Raw genomic sequence first — 16561 nt, 5'->3', positions numbered from 1 at the left:
TATTGTACTTCTATGGTGGATGCCCAAAAGAAAATTAATGCATAAACATAGTTCTCCCCCACACATTTATTATACACAATCTGCAGTATCTGAAATAAATATATATGTTCAATAAGTATTGGCTCGTGAATGAGTTATGCTCAGTGGCGTAACCCATACACTTTCTTTATTCACTATAGGTACGGAAATTAAGATTATAGCGTCGAATTACTGGATGATAGTGAATAATGAACTGGAAAAGCCGTGAAAGGAAGCGATCATGATCTGGCAGAAGGTCCTGGCATTTGCCTGCATGGACAGAACATTACTGTGAAGTACCTCAGTCTGTATAGTCGGTGCCCGGTCGGGATTCGAACCACTCATCTATTGAACATAAATCAGAAGTTTACCACTTCAGCCACCTTGTTTCGTGCTTGTGGTTTTGCTGCAGGCCAACAGTTATTCTATTCAGTACAAGATTTAGCATACCCCCACAAGTTCTGCGATGGACTCAAGGCTTTTGTTTTGAACGTTGCGCCCCTGCTTAAATACCACTTTATTAAGGCATATAGAAGGAAAGGAGTAAAAACCGTCCTTAACCTCTGCAGTTTATGAATGTGAGTGTGACATTCACGTTTCCGCCACTTTATCCCGGTACCTATTCAACCTAATGAGGAACTTCATAACTTGTACTCTTCTCCAAGTATAATTAGAATGATCAAGTCAAGGAGGATGAAGTGGGCAGGACATGTAGCACGAATGGGGGAAACGAGGGATACATATAGGATATTGGTGGGAAAGCCAGAAGGAAAGAGACCACAGGGAAGACCAAGGCATAGGTACGTGCACAATATTAAAATGGATCTTAGAGAGATAGGATGGGATGGTATGGATTGGATTGATCTGGCTCAGGATAGGGACCAGTGGAGGGTTCTTGTGAATGCGGTAATGAACCTTCGGGTTCCATGAAATGCTGGGAAATTCTTGAGTAGCTGCAGAATTGGCGGCTCCTCCAGAAGGGCTCAGCTCCCCGAGTAAGTACCTATTGAACAGGAATTATGCGGGCTCGAGAGAGGGTATGGCGAAGAAGAGAATCCTTGCCCAGTTTTCCCTAAGCGTAGCCATTTCCGACGTTATCTTCTATAGGTATTTTAAACAGAGAAAGTGAAGTGGCTTGCTTTCAGCGTAGCAGTTTCGTGTTTTAGCGCAGCAGTGGAGGGAGGCGATGAATCCTTGACCTTCGCGCCTAGCTCCATCCGCTACCAACAGCTGATTCAATCACAACGCTCCACATGTACCAGTATTTATATTCCGTCAATTGGTTGTCCAGGGATCCAGTACGCTGCGAGGATCAGGATGATAGTGACTGGTTGCGTACGGAGATTGGCGTTCCAATCGCCGAGTGCTGCGGCAAATGTTGCAGTTCTCTCGCATGGCAAAGTCCTGGCCGCAACGGATGCGTTTCGAGGAAGGATTTCGGCGTGTCATCAAACCGAGCACCGCCGTCTCAAGTAAGCACAGCCTTCACACATTCTTACACGGAGAATACAGCGTATTCGTGTTTGTACTATAGGTCTGGACGCCACATTTGCATACTCCATTGACCTTAGTGTTCATTTACTGCAGACCCAGGACTCGCCACAGTGCGAGCTAGAAACTGGTTTGCATTTCGTTTCGTTAAATATTCACCACATACAAAAATGTTCTTACAAAGATATCTGTACATTACGTCAGTGATTCTCAGCCACCCAGCAGGTTCAAGTAGCCGTAACATTCCTTGAGTCGTGTGAAGGGGTCGGGAGACACCTACCCTCTCGGGTACCTTAGAAAGTTTATTATTAATATATTTTTCGAGGGGTGGGGTGAGACTGGGTTCACTTGGTATGTTGACCACTGTTTGGCCTATTGTACCCGTCCCGGATGATAGATGACGATGACGATGAGTGTGGAGCAGCCGGTGGAATGGGAATTGGCAGGGGAAACCGAAGTACTCGGAGAAAACCTGCTCCAGTTCCACTTTGTGCACAACAAATTCCACGTGATCTGACTTGGGCTCGAGCCCGGGCCAGCGCGGTGGGAAGTCAGCAACTAACCGCCTGAAGAATGGCACGGCCAGAAACAGCTAACGTAGGTTGCCCAGTGACTGAGGTTAGCTTTTTCTGACAGACCCAGTAGTTGATTCCCTCCCCCTCACCAGAGGACGCAAACAGATCCAGGTTCCCGAAACGTTTGTGTTCTGTTGTGTTTTTTAGAATACCAGACGATGGACAAAGTCCAGAAACCCAGCAATCCAGAGTGTCGAACTGAGTAGTATCGAGTGATTGGTTCATATTGAATTGGAAATGATGTGGAACGAATTGGTCAGGGCCTAAATTTAAGGTGCTGCCCAAGCATTTGCTGTAGGGACAGAGGAAACCCATGCAACATTTCAGGCAGGACCGTCGATAAACCTGCCGTGAATCGGACAGGGTACCTCCCGCTTGCAAGTAAGAGGCATAACCGCCTCAGCCATCTTGACCGCTAGTTTTACAGTTTTGAAATGGGGGCCCCCCTCTTTGACAAGCGGAGGGGTCGGACTGTGCTGGCCCTCAGTCACTCACTGGCTCCTCAACAACCTGTCTCACTAGTTTTACAGTCGTATTCACATATTTTCAATATGATTAATGATCAATCATGTATCATCACGTTTTGTTGCTAGGATACATGCAAGTTGCCTGCTTTCGTAGGAGTGATTCGCACACTCTCCTTACCCGTCTGTTACTGTCGTCTTGTCCACATGCCTTAACTCCTCAGTGCACAGAGATATTTCGAATTTTGAAAACTTTGTTTAAAGTCAGTATGAAATACTGCTTAATACAGACGCTACGCTACGCACGAGATGTCTCGCTTAAACGCATCTGAGCTATCTCTCAACATTCTCTTACCTTGGAAATGCTCGTATTGTGAGAGAAGGAATGAACATATCTCCATTTTCAATGTCGAAGAGTACGTCAAGCAAGAATCTAGCATGTGTCAAGCAGAACTTTCAATCCAGAATATCGTATCCGTCATAAAGTAATAAATTGATTGTGGATGTATATAACGCGCTGTTACTGACAGTGGTCCATGTGATTCCCTCATGTGCCGGAAAGCCTATTCTTACACGGTGAATCTCATTCCAGTTTCCATCAAGAGAACGTCTGCCAGTTCAGTGCCACCCATGTCCCCTCTGACATCCTCCACTCCCACTAAATCTGACTTATCTCTGCAGATTCTCTTGACATCTGCCCTCAAGATCACTGCCATTCCCAGCTGCAAATTCTATTCCCGTTTCCTATCGCTGAGATCATTCCGAAGAATATGTGTAGCTACTGGAGCTATAGTGGGGCACTATGCTACAAGCCGGAAGGTCGCGGGATCGAATCCTGATGAGGTCATTGGATTTTTTCAATTTACCTAATCCTTCCAGCCGCACTATGGCCCTGGTGTCGACTCAACCTCTAACAGAACTGAGTATCAGGAATATTCTTGGGGCTAAAGGACGTCCGGTGGGTAGGGCTGACAACCTTACCGCAATCTATTAGCTGATTGTCTAGAAAATGTGGGAACCTCAACATCTCACAACCCTATGGGCCTCCACGGCCTGTTACAGGGATACCTTTACTTACTTTACTTACTGGAGCTATAGTACGGTAAATGAGGCTCTCGCGGCGGTGGTTGGGAAGAGTTCCATAACCTGTAGTCCATTGAAGGTCAACATATTTTTAAAGCAGACAACACGGCGTTATATCCTAGAACATAGAATTCTTTGGTAACTGTATCCGGAAATAATTGAATGGTTCTGTCAGTAGAATCAGGAACCATTGGTGGCAGTGTTGCAGTTCCCGTCATAAATCCACAATGACGCGCCATCGTGCCGAGGAACTGTGTAACATTTCGTGACATGCTGACTTTTTGCGGCTGAGAAATTGTTACTTCCACCGCCCAACCTGGAGGACTACCCCGTGTCGGGCGTCCACGACTTCTTATTCAGTATATTAACAGGTGCCGTTCATACCTGGAGGGCTTTCCTTCCGTCTACAAATTGAGGATCTCCCCAATCGAGGTATCCACGACTTCTTATTCAGTATATTAACAGGTGCCGTTCATACCTGGAGGGCTTTCCTTCCGTCTACAAATTGAGGATCTCCCCAATCGAGGTTGCGAGGGGCCCGTACGAGATATCGCATTTATTTTGAGCACAAGACGCATGAGATATGTCTGTAGTCAGTGGCGGGAGCTGCGTCTGTTCCACTGCACCAGGTGTCGCCAGTTTGCACCGCTTGAAAGATTTGGTGGAAAGCCAGAAGGAAAGAGACCACTAGGAAGACCTAGACGTAGGTGGGAGGATAATATTAAAATGGATATTAGAGAAATAGGACGCGGTGGTATGGATTGAATTAATCTGGCTCAGGATATGAATCAGCGCATGGCTGTTGTGGACACGGTAATGAACCGCCATAAAATGTTGAGAAATTCTTGTGTAGCTGAGCGACTGGCGGTGTGTCAACAAGGACTCAGCTCCATTGAGTTAGTTAGGGTGAAGGGTAACCTTGCTGCCCTTCTTAGTGCAGTGTATGCCCATTATTTTCTTTCTGTACATGGTCCATTGATAGGATGATATCGAATGGTGAATTGGAAAGGATTAGGAAGGAAGCTGTCGTGGGTTAATCGAGGTACTGTGCCGGAATTTTCTGGAGGGACTGGGAAAACCCACGATGAACTTAGGAGATTCGTGACAGGCACCTTTGGAATAGAAGTGATATGCCAACCCGGCTTGGTATGAAGAACGAAGAATATACTTTGCTTTTCCTGTTCGTCTGCCAGATAAAAACTATTTTTCCGGCAAATTAATTGAAGAGTTCTGATGTTATCAAGTTGTGCCGACATAACGCTTGAGCCCTACGAACTTCTGAACTTAGTTTATCAGTAATAGTATTTGTGAAGAATTCTAGCCTTTGATAAAACTTGTTATCGTCGTTCGGACCAGTCCTATTTTAAAATTGCAAAATTCCACAATCCTTACACAAAGAAGAAGGCAAAAGTAGCAGTGGAAAAGTCGCCCTCTCTTTAAGCCAAAATACATTGCTGCAGGTAGGTATTCTTACTTCGGCTACATGAATATCTCATTTAGAATGTCGGTGCTCTCCGTTCTGAGTTTTTTTTTTCAGGAAGCATGAAGTTCCCCCGTCCCAATTTCTTTTTACTTCGGTCTTGTATTTTCACAGAAATTCAGGAGGGGCAGATACCTGATTCCCCCATTTATTTTTTCTTCGGTCTTGATATTTTCACCAAAATTCAGGAGGGGGTATATTGCCTGATTCCCCCTCCCCCCACCGGCGCCCATGGTAACAGTTCTTACTGAGAACTGGAATTGTCTGTTTTGATGACAGACACAAGTGTCGCACAGATCTGGTGAGCTATATATAGCGATGACTCATCTACATCACATTTCGCACAGAAATTGTCGCTTGTGCCAAAGGGACGTGTCTGTGTTCTGTTCACTGGACAGGTAGGCAGATGTAATCGAGCATGGACTTTGTTACATATGTTCCTTGTTTACGATTTCTTGAAGAACGCAGATAACAAAACAGGCAGTGTAAAGGTTATCACTAAGCCTACTTAATGGAATGCAACCTCGGAAACAATGGAAAGGGTATACGCCACAATAAAATTACCAACGGCGGTCTTCGGAGTTACCGAAATTATGTGTAACGATATGGGAGCGGAAGTACCCCACATCAAAGTTCAACAAAATCTACGGATGGGTTTATGGGATATATGGCTTTTTCTTTTTTGTGGAGTAGACTTAAATATGGAACAGTATGGCTGAAAATTGTAACTTCTGGACATATTTTGGTGAAAATCGGCCTCATCTGCTTTAATACATTCAACCTAACGGTTTTGGCATTGCTATACTAGGTGACATACAGACATAACCTCCAAATAAGGCATTCCAATCGGGCCCGTGAGCCACCGCGGGCCTGCCTGGGTGGGGTGCCGGACTGAATGTCACATAGACCGCTTTTGATGTCGAATATGTGTATTCAGTCGGTCTTTCACGTGCCCAGAGCGTGACAACGGTTGTGTTCTTGTCACTACAGCACGAAGTGTGTGCTGCTGAAGCTGAAGAATGGCGGTAGCTACTGATTTTTAAGTTATATAACCCAGTACGTTTTAGAAGCCTACAGCTTTGTGCGTGAGACGTGTAGAGGCCTGAGTTAGACTGTGAGTGAATCTGCTGAAGCCGAAGTCTTATCGAGCATTAGCGAGAGCTAGAACTGTATGGAAGAGTGACACAAGTACTAGTAGCCGTTTTAGTTTGTCAGGTCAGAGCCCGTCAAACGAGGACGCTGCTGCCGTGTCTTGTTTGAAGATATGATTCTTCCTTTATCTAGCGCTTCACGTCTCTGCGATGCTGGGCCCTCTGAGCGGCTTGCTGTGCGTTGAAATGTTGCTGCCGCTCGCCCACCTCTAGTGTCGCGTTCCTGAAGAACAGCGCGTTTCAAGAGACTCTAGGGCGACAGTGCGGGTGGAAGGATTACGTCAATTGAAAAATTCAGTGACCTCATCGGGATTCAATCGTGGGGCCTTCTGGCTTGTAGCATAGTGCCTCAATCAACAACGCTACCGCGTACCCCAGACGGAAGGATAAATCTTACAATTAAAATAAATCTTACATAGAATGGGTGTGAGGATGTGGCCTGAGGTCAGGTATCAGTTTGGAGACCGATGCAAACGACGATTTCTTGTTGAGGAAATCGCAGCTTCTTCCTTGTATACTCGAAGTGAAAACTCCTACTATCATAGAAACGAAATCCCACTGATTAGGGAGGGACTGCTCGGAAGTAGAACAGCCCATGGAGAGCAGAGAAGAATAACAAGTGGTATCTCTTCACACTCGACCTCAGCGGAATAGGGTTACACAATGATAACCATTTCGCAACAGATGAACCTGATAGCAGTATCGTGGCTCAGTCCTAATGGTCCATTATCAATCATTTGTTAAGCAGCTGTGCCCCATTTCACATAAAATATGGCAAATAAGGAAATAACACTGCATTTTCAGCAGTATAATGTGCATATTTTGCATACAAATCCCCCCCTCCCACCATCGAAAACTCATCGCTTGTTCTGTTTTCTCGAAACAGCAATTAACTGTTAAATTTGTCAATTAAGAATTTTCAAACTGCTTAGCACGTTGATAATTTTGTCGTGCCTATAAACTGATAAATAAATATTGTTCATTGAGTTTCCTGCAGTTAACTCATTCCATGCAGCACAGCTCTACTTGAGAAGCTTGTAGTAGCTCATCTGATCAAGAGATTCCCTGCCTGTGGAACGGGAATTTCCAGCACCGTATATTCCGTCAATCTAATCCTAACAAAAGGGATGGGGGGGGCGCATTAAATTGGGACATATTCTGTAAATAAGATTGCATTAAAAGCTTAGATTCGGACCGCTGAGAATATTAGCCTTAAGCCCCTGCCATGCCGTCTAAATCTTGCACCTCACAGTACACGTTATGTGAAATGAGTGGATCTGGGTTCAAACCCTAACAAGATTTGAAACCTCGTTGCGCCTTCATTTTGTGTTAGTAATTCAGGCACATTCGCGGTTACAAGTAGGCTGACCACATCATCCGATCAGCCCCGCATCTTTGTCTCTTGTTTAGTTAGGTTTATCATTTTATCTTCGCACATTTTCCTCCTATTAGTCAGCATGATTTGTTTGTGTTTAGTCGTGTAGACGCATGTGTAATGTGAACAATGAGTTAAGAACGCTGATATGTTAATGACCGGCAGAACTTCTTCATATACATCGTCCCCTGTGCGACAAAAATGCCATACGTTGTTCATTTATCACATTATATTGTGGCATGTAGTCCTGTTGCTAGGCAACGACCTTGAAATAAGATACTATACAACGACGGATACTGCCTATAGATCTTCAGTCAATAATTAACAAGATCAGCATTATTTCCGCATTTATTCTGTATGAACTGAGGAACTGAAATCATTTTGTGAATTCACCGAAACAGAGGATAAAACTGTTTTGGGTCATAACAAGACAAGATGGCTCTCCCTCTTGCCTGCAGTACAGAGAATTTTTGATACTTTCTCTGCAGTAACATCTTATTTCCTTTCCCCTGAGAAGTGCCCATCAGCTTTCAGTATTTCTTTGAAACCCACTTTTATTTCCTTGCCAGCCAATTAGAAACCTTTTCCCAGACGATCAAAGTTATTGAAAAGCATGATACCACAATAATTGAAGTGAAGAATGAAATTAGCAAACTGTTAGACAAGTTAAATTGTAGGAAGACAGAGAGATATGTTACAACTGCTGTGAGAGATCAGCTGCAAGAACTAGAAAGAGAAGGACATATAACCATTGAATAGTTTAATAACTGTGCAGAAGACTTCTGTGATACCAGCACTGAATATATTCAGGAATGTTGTTTGCCGTTTCTTATGCCTCTTCAGCCAATGGATTAGATCAGTTTGAAGTGAAAAGGTGGCTTGGAACAGTGTACAAGTTAACTGTTTTCATGAAGCCTATGGTACCTGAGTTGTCACTGAATGAAGATCACTTGCTTGATGAGTTTTCACGTGTGCAAAAATGTCGCAAAAGAAATCGGAAATGTGGAATGAAAAAAAAAATGACCAAAATGTTACTGAGGAGTGGCGTGAAATGTTGGCTCATTTTACAGAGGGGAACATAAATGCTGTTAACATGAAATGTCTAACTAGTTTTTGTTTGCCGCTGCCAGGATGTAATGCACCGATTGAGCGTGTTTTTCCAATAATAAATATGTTATGGTCAGGTGAAAAAAGCAGACTTAAAATAGAAACAGTGAAGGCCTTGACCATTGTGAAGACCCACTTTAATTTCTCTTGTTCAGAGTTCTTTTCCCAAATATCAAAAGAAAAGGTGTTTCTGGAACAGGTTCACAAATGAGACAAATATTCAGGCGACTGGGAAAGCTTTCTCAGAGTTCGACCTACATTTTATTTTTGTATGATTTTTTTAAGTGTCATGTTTCTAAATTATTAATTTTCAGTTCATTTTTGTGTGTTTACATTTCTCAATGTATCTTTTTTTTGTTATTATTAATTTTTATCGTGTCCCGTTTTTACCAAATGTCCCGGTTTTTAGGGGGAAAATGGAAATGTCCCGTTAAAAAAAGCAGTATGGGAACCTTACGCTAGATCAGCCTGTTCGGTTTCCCCAAATGAATGTTTTCGCCATCTTCCTCGGGCGCTCCACTCAGATGCCGGGATATAGCATTAAATTATGCCCCAAAACACCGTTTATACAGGATGGCGCAAAAAGATGGGAACTTTTGAAAACGGAGAAAAAAATACATTTTTTTTTTAATTTAATCAAGGTACACAATGTGAACTTCTACAGTGGAAATTTAAAAATAACTCACAGTTAGAAAATAACATCGCGAAAATGATGTCCATCTTGCCGAATACTCTGCAAGTCGATCCTGAAAATTGCGCATGGCTCGGAGCAAAGTGTCGGGTTGTATTGCTGTGATCTCTTCTGTTATTCGTCTTCTAAGTTCGGCTAGGGTTGTGGGGCGTGTATCGTAGACCACGCTCTTCAAATAACCCCATAAATAAAAATCACACACTGATAAGTCTGGGGAACAGACGCCTGACCGCTGCCATTGACACTCGTGCGGTGTGTGCGGTCGCCCCGTCCTGTTGAAACCAAGTGTTTTCGATATCAATGTTCGGTACACTGTGAATTCTTGCAGCAAGAAACGTCTCAAGCATGGTTACATAACGCTCAGAAGTTACTGTCACCGTGTTTCTTGCGATTTCTTCAAAAAAATATGGTCCTATCACCCTTCGAGCCGAAACTGCACCTTGGGGCTGTGTAGAGGTCGTTGATGAACAGCAGGATTTTCTTGTGCCCAGTACCGACAGTTCTGCTTGTTCACATACCCGTTTAAATGAAAATGAGCTTCGTCTGACATCCACAGATTTTCAATGAAATCATCATTCTCGTCAGTTTTGTTCATTATTGCTTCACAAAACTGTCGGCGCAACAAATGGTCATTAGGTTTCAGTTCTTGCACCAGTTGCAGTTTATAGGGATGAAACTTGAGTTCATGGAGTATTCTCTGGACAGACCGACGACTTACAGTCACTGCCGCTGCGACTTTCCGTACTGAGCGATGTGGACTTCTCAAGACGGAGGCTTGCACGGCTTCGACATTTTCCGGAGTCCAAGCACTTCCTGGACGACCAGAAGACTTTCTCTTTCCCACTGAACCAGTCTCTTCGAAATTTGGAACCCACGTTCGAATTGCATGTTCAGATGGAGCGTGGGCACGAGGGGCAAGGTTGAAATGCCGCCTAAACTCCCGTAAGGCCTCAACCAAACTGTCGCCGTGTCGATAATAAGCCCGCACGGCTACTACGCATTCTTGAACGTTCAACTGTTCCATGGCTACTAAACCTCCACTGCTACTCTACAACTTACCACCCTCTTCACATTTCTTCTCCCCTCACACTGCTGCCAACATCACATTCAAAATTCCCACCTTTTTGCGCCACCCTATATCTAACCTAACCTGTCATGGCTTATTTTGTGATATACGAGTAGTTCAGGTATTTGTCTGTCTGGGCTGAAGAGATCCGGTCTCCTGGCATAGAATCGAACCTGAAATGTCCCAAAAACAAGGCTAGAGTGTTAACCATCCAATCATATTTCCATGTCCTGTTCGTTCATTGCCACCTGCACACGGCCGTTGGCGGAAATCTTTGTGTCAGCCTGTCGGAGGACGCGCTCCTCGGATGTAACGAGCTCGCATCATGCACACGGGTTGAATGACACGACCGTAAATGTCTCAGAATAGATTCTGACGTGGAAACATGTTTTCTGTAACTTAATTTAGAGCCTCTTTGCATTAGCATGTGAATAAATGTGGCTCATGACAAGAGCAGAAAGAACGTCACCTTCTGCATGAGAGTTATATAACAGCGCTTTCATAACGCACATGCATCTGTAAACAAATTGTGGCTCATCGAAAAAGTTTGGGAATCACTGTTCTACAGCACCGAATGGTAGGATGACAGCGAAAACTGATTTGTGTAGGATTAGGAAAGAAGCGGGCGTAGCCTAATCGAAATATCCTGGCGGCTCGTGACTGGACGGCATAAAGAATTTCAGCCACTGTAGCCATGTGTCCCAGCCGAGATTCGAACTGAGAACCTTCCGAATGCAAATCTAGGGCATTGTCGATGCATCAACTTGCTCGGTAGGACGGTGGTGTAAAGCAAATAGTCTACAAATAAGGGGATAATATTAAAATGGCTTGTACTAAAATCTGGCATGAAGGATGTGGTCAGATTCTCTTACAGCAAGACAGTGTCCAGAACATTTCAAAATACCTTGACTAGCCGAGCAGCCGCCATCTTTTTCAGCTCCTGCACGGCGTAGTGATCTTTATTTTTAAATTATATGACACGCAGCTTTTCGGAAGCTCTTCGTGTTTGCTATGCAGAGAAATGAAATGGAAGGGGGGAAAATGTAATCAGGTTCGGGCTGGTTCGGGGTTCTTGGCGCTGTTTATTCAAGTCTTTAGACACAAATCTACGTGCAAATATTTTTCTGCAACTAGAAATGCGCGCGCGAGACTGTCAGATGACTTGCTACTTCGCAGTGTCTGTGGGGTCTCCACAATTTACTCCGAAGTTCGCAGTCATGCCTGGGTACAAGACAGGCTTATGTCACCATAATTTGTTCAGATAGTCGTTTGAAAAGACCGCCTCTGTGGTCTAGTGGTCAGAGTTCCTGGCTACAGATCCAGAGGTCCCGGGTTCGATTCCCGGCGTTACCAGATTTTCTGAGAAGTAGTGGGTTTGGAACGAGGTCCGCTCGAGCTCATGAGGATAACTGAGGAGCTAGTTCAGGGAAATAATGGCTCCGGTCTAGGAAACCGAAATTAACGTCCTTGGGGATCCGTTGTGCTAACCACGTGACACTCTCTATCAGCTGAAACTGGCACCACCTCCGCCGACAAGCTGCGGTCGCTCGGTCGGTATAGTTCGCTTGCGGACTAAAACCACGGAAAAGACATTTAGGCATGTGACTGTTTTTGTGCTATTTAACGACATCTTTCTTCTGAGGTGGTCATGTAATTTCGAACGACATGGGAAGGTGATCATAAATTGTGAGTACGTAAGGAATTAGAAAAGATCGTGGTCTATTTAAAGGAATTATCGCAGTATTCGTCGAAAAGAATGGGACCATGAAACATCTGACGGAGGGCAGCCTGTGGCCCGGCCGTGATTACAGTCACTTACCTCCCTGTTACCTGTGACAAGGGTTCTCAGATTTTGTGACAAGGAGACCCCTTGAAATAGAGCCCGCATAAACTTAATCGACTCTCCCTCCCCAAATCTGGCACGCGGTAGCGCAGTTGGTTGAGGCACTATGCTACAAGCCGGAAGGTCGCGGGATCAAGTCCCGATGAGGTCATTGGATTCTTTTCAATTGACCTAATCCTTCCAGCCGCACTATGGCCCTGGGGTCGACTCAGCCTCTAACAGAAATGAGTACCAAGAATTAATTAAATAATTTTCCTGGGGAGTAAAGCGCGACCGGTGCGTAAGGCTGAGAACCTTACCGCCATCTTTGAGCCGATTGTCTAGAAAATGTGGGACCCTCAACGTATCACAACCCTATGGGCCTTCATGGCCTGTTACAGGGATAGATTTACTTTACTTACTCCCCAAATCTGCCTGTAGTCGAAGAATGAACTTCTGCACGTTGTTGCAGGTCCCTGTGAGGCCGTACAGTGACAGCAGGGACCTGAATAGCCTTACAGCCCCTCTGGTTTACAGTAAGCAATAAAATGTTCCTGTACAGTCACGAAATATGTGTCAAAGCGTTTAACCGATTGCAGCTACATCTTACTGACGTGGCCAGAACCGTGCGTGGTTGAAACTATATTTTAAACAGTTCTCAGAATTCGCCTACCCCCGGAAAGATTTTTTATGACATGTAGAGAGGCATCGAAATTTTTATTCTTCCAGAAATTTCTCGAAATAAACTTCGCAAACTGTATTAACAATTTAAAAATAGGTATATGTCCAATAGATTTATATTTTCGATTATTTATAGCTATTGTAAATAAATATAGCAGCGTGCATTCGTACGTAAATGAAGTCCTAGTGGAGGAGTATGAACCACGATAAGAAAGGTCTTGGCTTAAATGCTTTGTTAGTTCCATTACAGTTTGGTGTGCCGGAGTTTGACTCCCTCGTCTCATTCTCCGGTTCTGCTAATCACCAGTCACCTAAATCTCTTCCTTTCATATACTTTCCTTGCCGTTCCCTCACATTTCATATTTAATCATATGTGTTTCACTTGTCTGTCATTTCTGTGCTCTTCATTCTTGCAGCTTACTCTCCTCCTTAATGCCTATTTATGGATCGCTATACCCAAACCTCTTGTTCGGAAGTACGCGGTAGTGTAGTCGGTGAAGACACTATGCTACAAGCCGGGAAATCGCGGGTTCGGCTTCCAGTGACGTCATTAGATTTTCCAGTTGACCAACTCCTTCCTGCCGCACTATGGCCCTGGGGTCGATTCAGCCCCAAATAGAAATGAGTACCAGGAATCTTCTGGGGGTAAAGGGCGGCTGGAGCGTAAGGCTGACCTCACTGCCATCCATTTATCTTTCATGTCATTAAAGTATCCAGTATTCCAATATGTGAACATTGGCCACTGTAAGAATATCAGCAGACGAATACAAGTGAATGTAAGAAAAGTAAAATACCTGATGATGTCTTAATGAGCTGAAGCTTGTTGCAAGAAAAGGCGAACGTGTGGTGTGTCCACATTTCTTATTGTGGTGAAGGAATAAAGTAAAGAAATCTCTTGTACAAAATGTGCCCCTCCAAATCTGTGTTCCATTACACTTCAGTATGTGGCTCCAGTCGACCTGTTTTTCAGATATGGGACAGATCCCCTGTTCATTGTTTCTGCTAACTTGCTTCGGTTTCCAAACTCCAGTTTTCCACCAAATTTTAATGTGAGTGGTTGTAACACTTCAAGCGCTGAGCCCCCGTAGCAGGTTTCACTCAAATCTACGGACGGACGGATATCTTCATTTTGTGCTCTGAGTGCAAATAATTCACGCAGTATGGACAACACAAGTCATGACTAGGACGTGTGGTGTGACGGGCGCCGTTCGTGCATTCCACAGTCCATGTACAGAGAACATCGCACACTCGCTTTCTAATTACACTCTTTGCCGTTTTGAGTATCCGGTTGTAACAAACGCTCGCGTGTTAGTCTGTTGTCACAGAGTTAGCGCTGCAGATAGGGCCAAAAGGGAAATTGGTATCTTTGTTTCTCGTTAAATATTTACCATATCAAGAAGAGTTCAGATTAGAATTGTTTATATCATTAAATGTAGGTTTGTGAATTGTTTCAAGACCTATTTTTTCTCGTGGTAGTTGTTTCTCAAAATTATGTTAGGCTGAATTTGTAGGTTACGTAAAGTAGCTATATGCCATCCAGATTTCATGAGCAACCAAGACCAAAGCAAACATCAGAGAACAAAAAGAATAACCTAAAAACTTCAGCGAACAGAGAACAAGAAATAGCGAAATCAGAACATCAGATATGGAAATGCTGAACCGAACTCAAGTCATAATAACGACATTGTCTCCAGTTCTAATCTTAACCTCGATTTTAATAAAATGTCGAAGCAATGCCCTGTTTTGTCTGTAACGTCTCTATACATCTGGCAGTGTATCAGCCCACGGAGCAGAACATAAACGCGTGTAACCGCTTGAAGACTTGCGTGTAGTGGTCAAAACCTTTTATCTTAGGAACGAACATAACTGTGACATAGCAATTAATAAATGATTACCGAACAGGCTGATCTAGAAATAACGCTCTAGGCCTGTATTCTGGAGGTGTTTAGTTTAAATTTCGGCCTGGGGCACTGGCTACCATGATCGAGATTTGTCATGGTTTTATTCGGTCCGTCTGGGCAAATGCCGGGATAGTACCTCCATTAGGTCCAGACCGTTTCCTGGCAATTCATCTATAATCCGTCCCTACACAGTCTCCACAGTGTCGTGTAATATGCACAAGAACATCATTTGGGCGTGTTGTGTGCAGAAGACGCATAAGTGTAACCGACTGAGCCAGCAGGATGCTGTAGTGTAGCATAACAGTTAACATTTATCGACAAGCACTAAATGCAAATTCATCCGACAGCTTCTAGCGGGGAACCCCAAATAAATCTGGCTGCAGAAGCAGGCACACATGACCTGTCCATTTTACACTCAGTTTATACGTTTTTTAAGAACTCGTGAAGTGAAGTTGTTGACGCCGCTGGCTTGTGCTAAATCCATTCCTGACGTCGTTTGTTGTAGCAACTCGTTGGCCCGTCAAGTGCCCTGGGTCTCACCAGGCGAAACGGGGTCAGCACCGGACAAGACGGGCCTCCTAGAGTTCAACAAGATGTTTCCCGACATCGTGAGGGATCTCACGCACACCGGCCGGCACCTCGATGTTCCCAGAGCAACGAAATGGTTTGCCAAGGTAATTCCTTTTATTATTATTATTATTATTATTATTATTATTATTATTATTATTGGGGTGGGATGGGACTGAGTCCACTTGGTACGTCGGCCATTGTTTGTCCTATTGTACCATCCTGGGATGACAGATGATGATGAGTGTGTTCCACTCGGTGGAATGAAAATTGTAAGGGGAATAAGAAATACTGTAATAAAACCTACCTCAGTGCCACTATGTTCACCGCAAATCCCACATGACCTGGCCTGGGATGGGACCCTAGCCGGCGACTAACCTGCTGAGCTAAGGTAAAGTCCATTGCTATAAACTGGTACCGTGCGTAAGAAAACAGGTCATGGAGCGGAGGCCGAAGTAAGGAGCAGCCCTTCACGAGCTGATAGCCGATCACCAAGTCAAGTAATTCCATGCATTTTACGGGATCCGAATGTTCATTACCGTGATTACAAGACTGGTCTCTTGTCTCAAGCCAGATGAATTCAATCCAGATCCTTCCATCCTATTTCTTTCAGATCCGTTTTAATATTATCCTCTGTCAACTACGTTTTTCAGGCGATCTCTTTCTTTCGGACTTTCCTAAGTAAACTTTGTATGCATTTCTGTTATGTCCTTTGGGTTGTACATGCCCAAAAAATCCCATCATTCTCAGTTTGATCGTGACTGTACATAAACATTTTGGGGGCACGCGGTAGCGTAGTTGGTTGAGACACTGTGCTACAAGCTGGAAGGTCGCGAGATAGATTCCCGATGGGATCATTGGATATTTTCAACTTTCTTAAACCATCTGTCTGAACTATGGCCCTGGGGTCGACTTAGCCTGTAACAGAAATGAGTACTATGAATCTTCCTGGGGTTAAAGGGTAGCCGGCGCGCAAGGCTGACATCCTCACCACCATCTCTTGAGTCGATTTTCTGGAAGAGGCGGGAGCCTCGGCCTCTCACAGCCCTATGAGCCTTCACGGCCTGTTACTTTTTTTAATACAACAGG

General features: G+C 44.2%; 1 protein-coding gene across 1 annotated transcript in view; it reads left to right on the top strand.

Moving 5' to 3' along the window:
• Positions 1 to 1284: 1284 nt before the first annotated feature.
• The window catches only part of LOC111871808 (farnesyl pyrophosphate synthase), a 36303-nt gene continuing 21026 nt past the window's right edge, over positions 1285 to 16561 (top strand). Inside the window, exons 1-2 of the mRNA XM_033754420.1 lie at positions 1285 to 1490; positions 15411 to 15579. Of these exons, the coding sequence (XP_033610311.1) occupies positions 1336 to 1490; positions 15411 to 15579 (324 nt within the window). The 5' untranslated portion in view covers positions 1285 to 1335. The remainder of the gene's footprint in view (positions 1491 to 15410; positions 15580 to 16561) is intronic.

Source organism: Cryptotermes secundus, unplaced genomic scaffold (assembly GCF_002891405.2).
Source record: "Cryptotermes secundus unplaced genomic scaffold, Csec_1.0 scaffold873, whole genome shotgun sequence".
In the NCBI taxonomy this organism is placed as follows: domain Eukaryota; kingdom Metazoa; phylum Arthropoda; class Insecta; order Blattodea; family Kalotermitidae; genus Cryptotermes; species Cryptotermes secundus.
The sequence above is the reverse complement of the archived record's forward strand: the minus strand, read 5'-3'. Positions and strand labels throughout refer to the sequence as shown.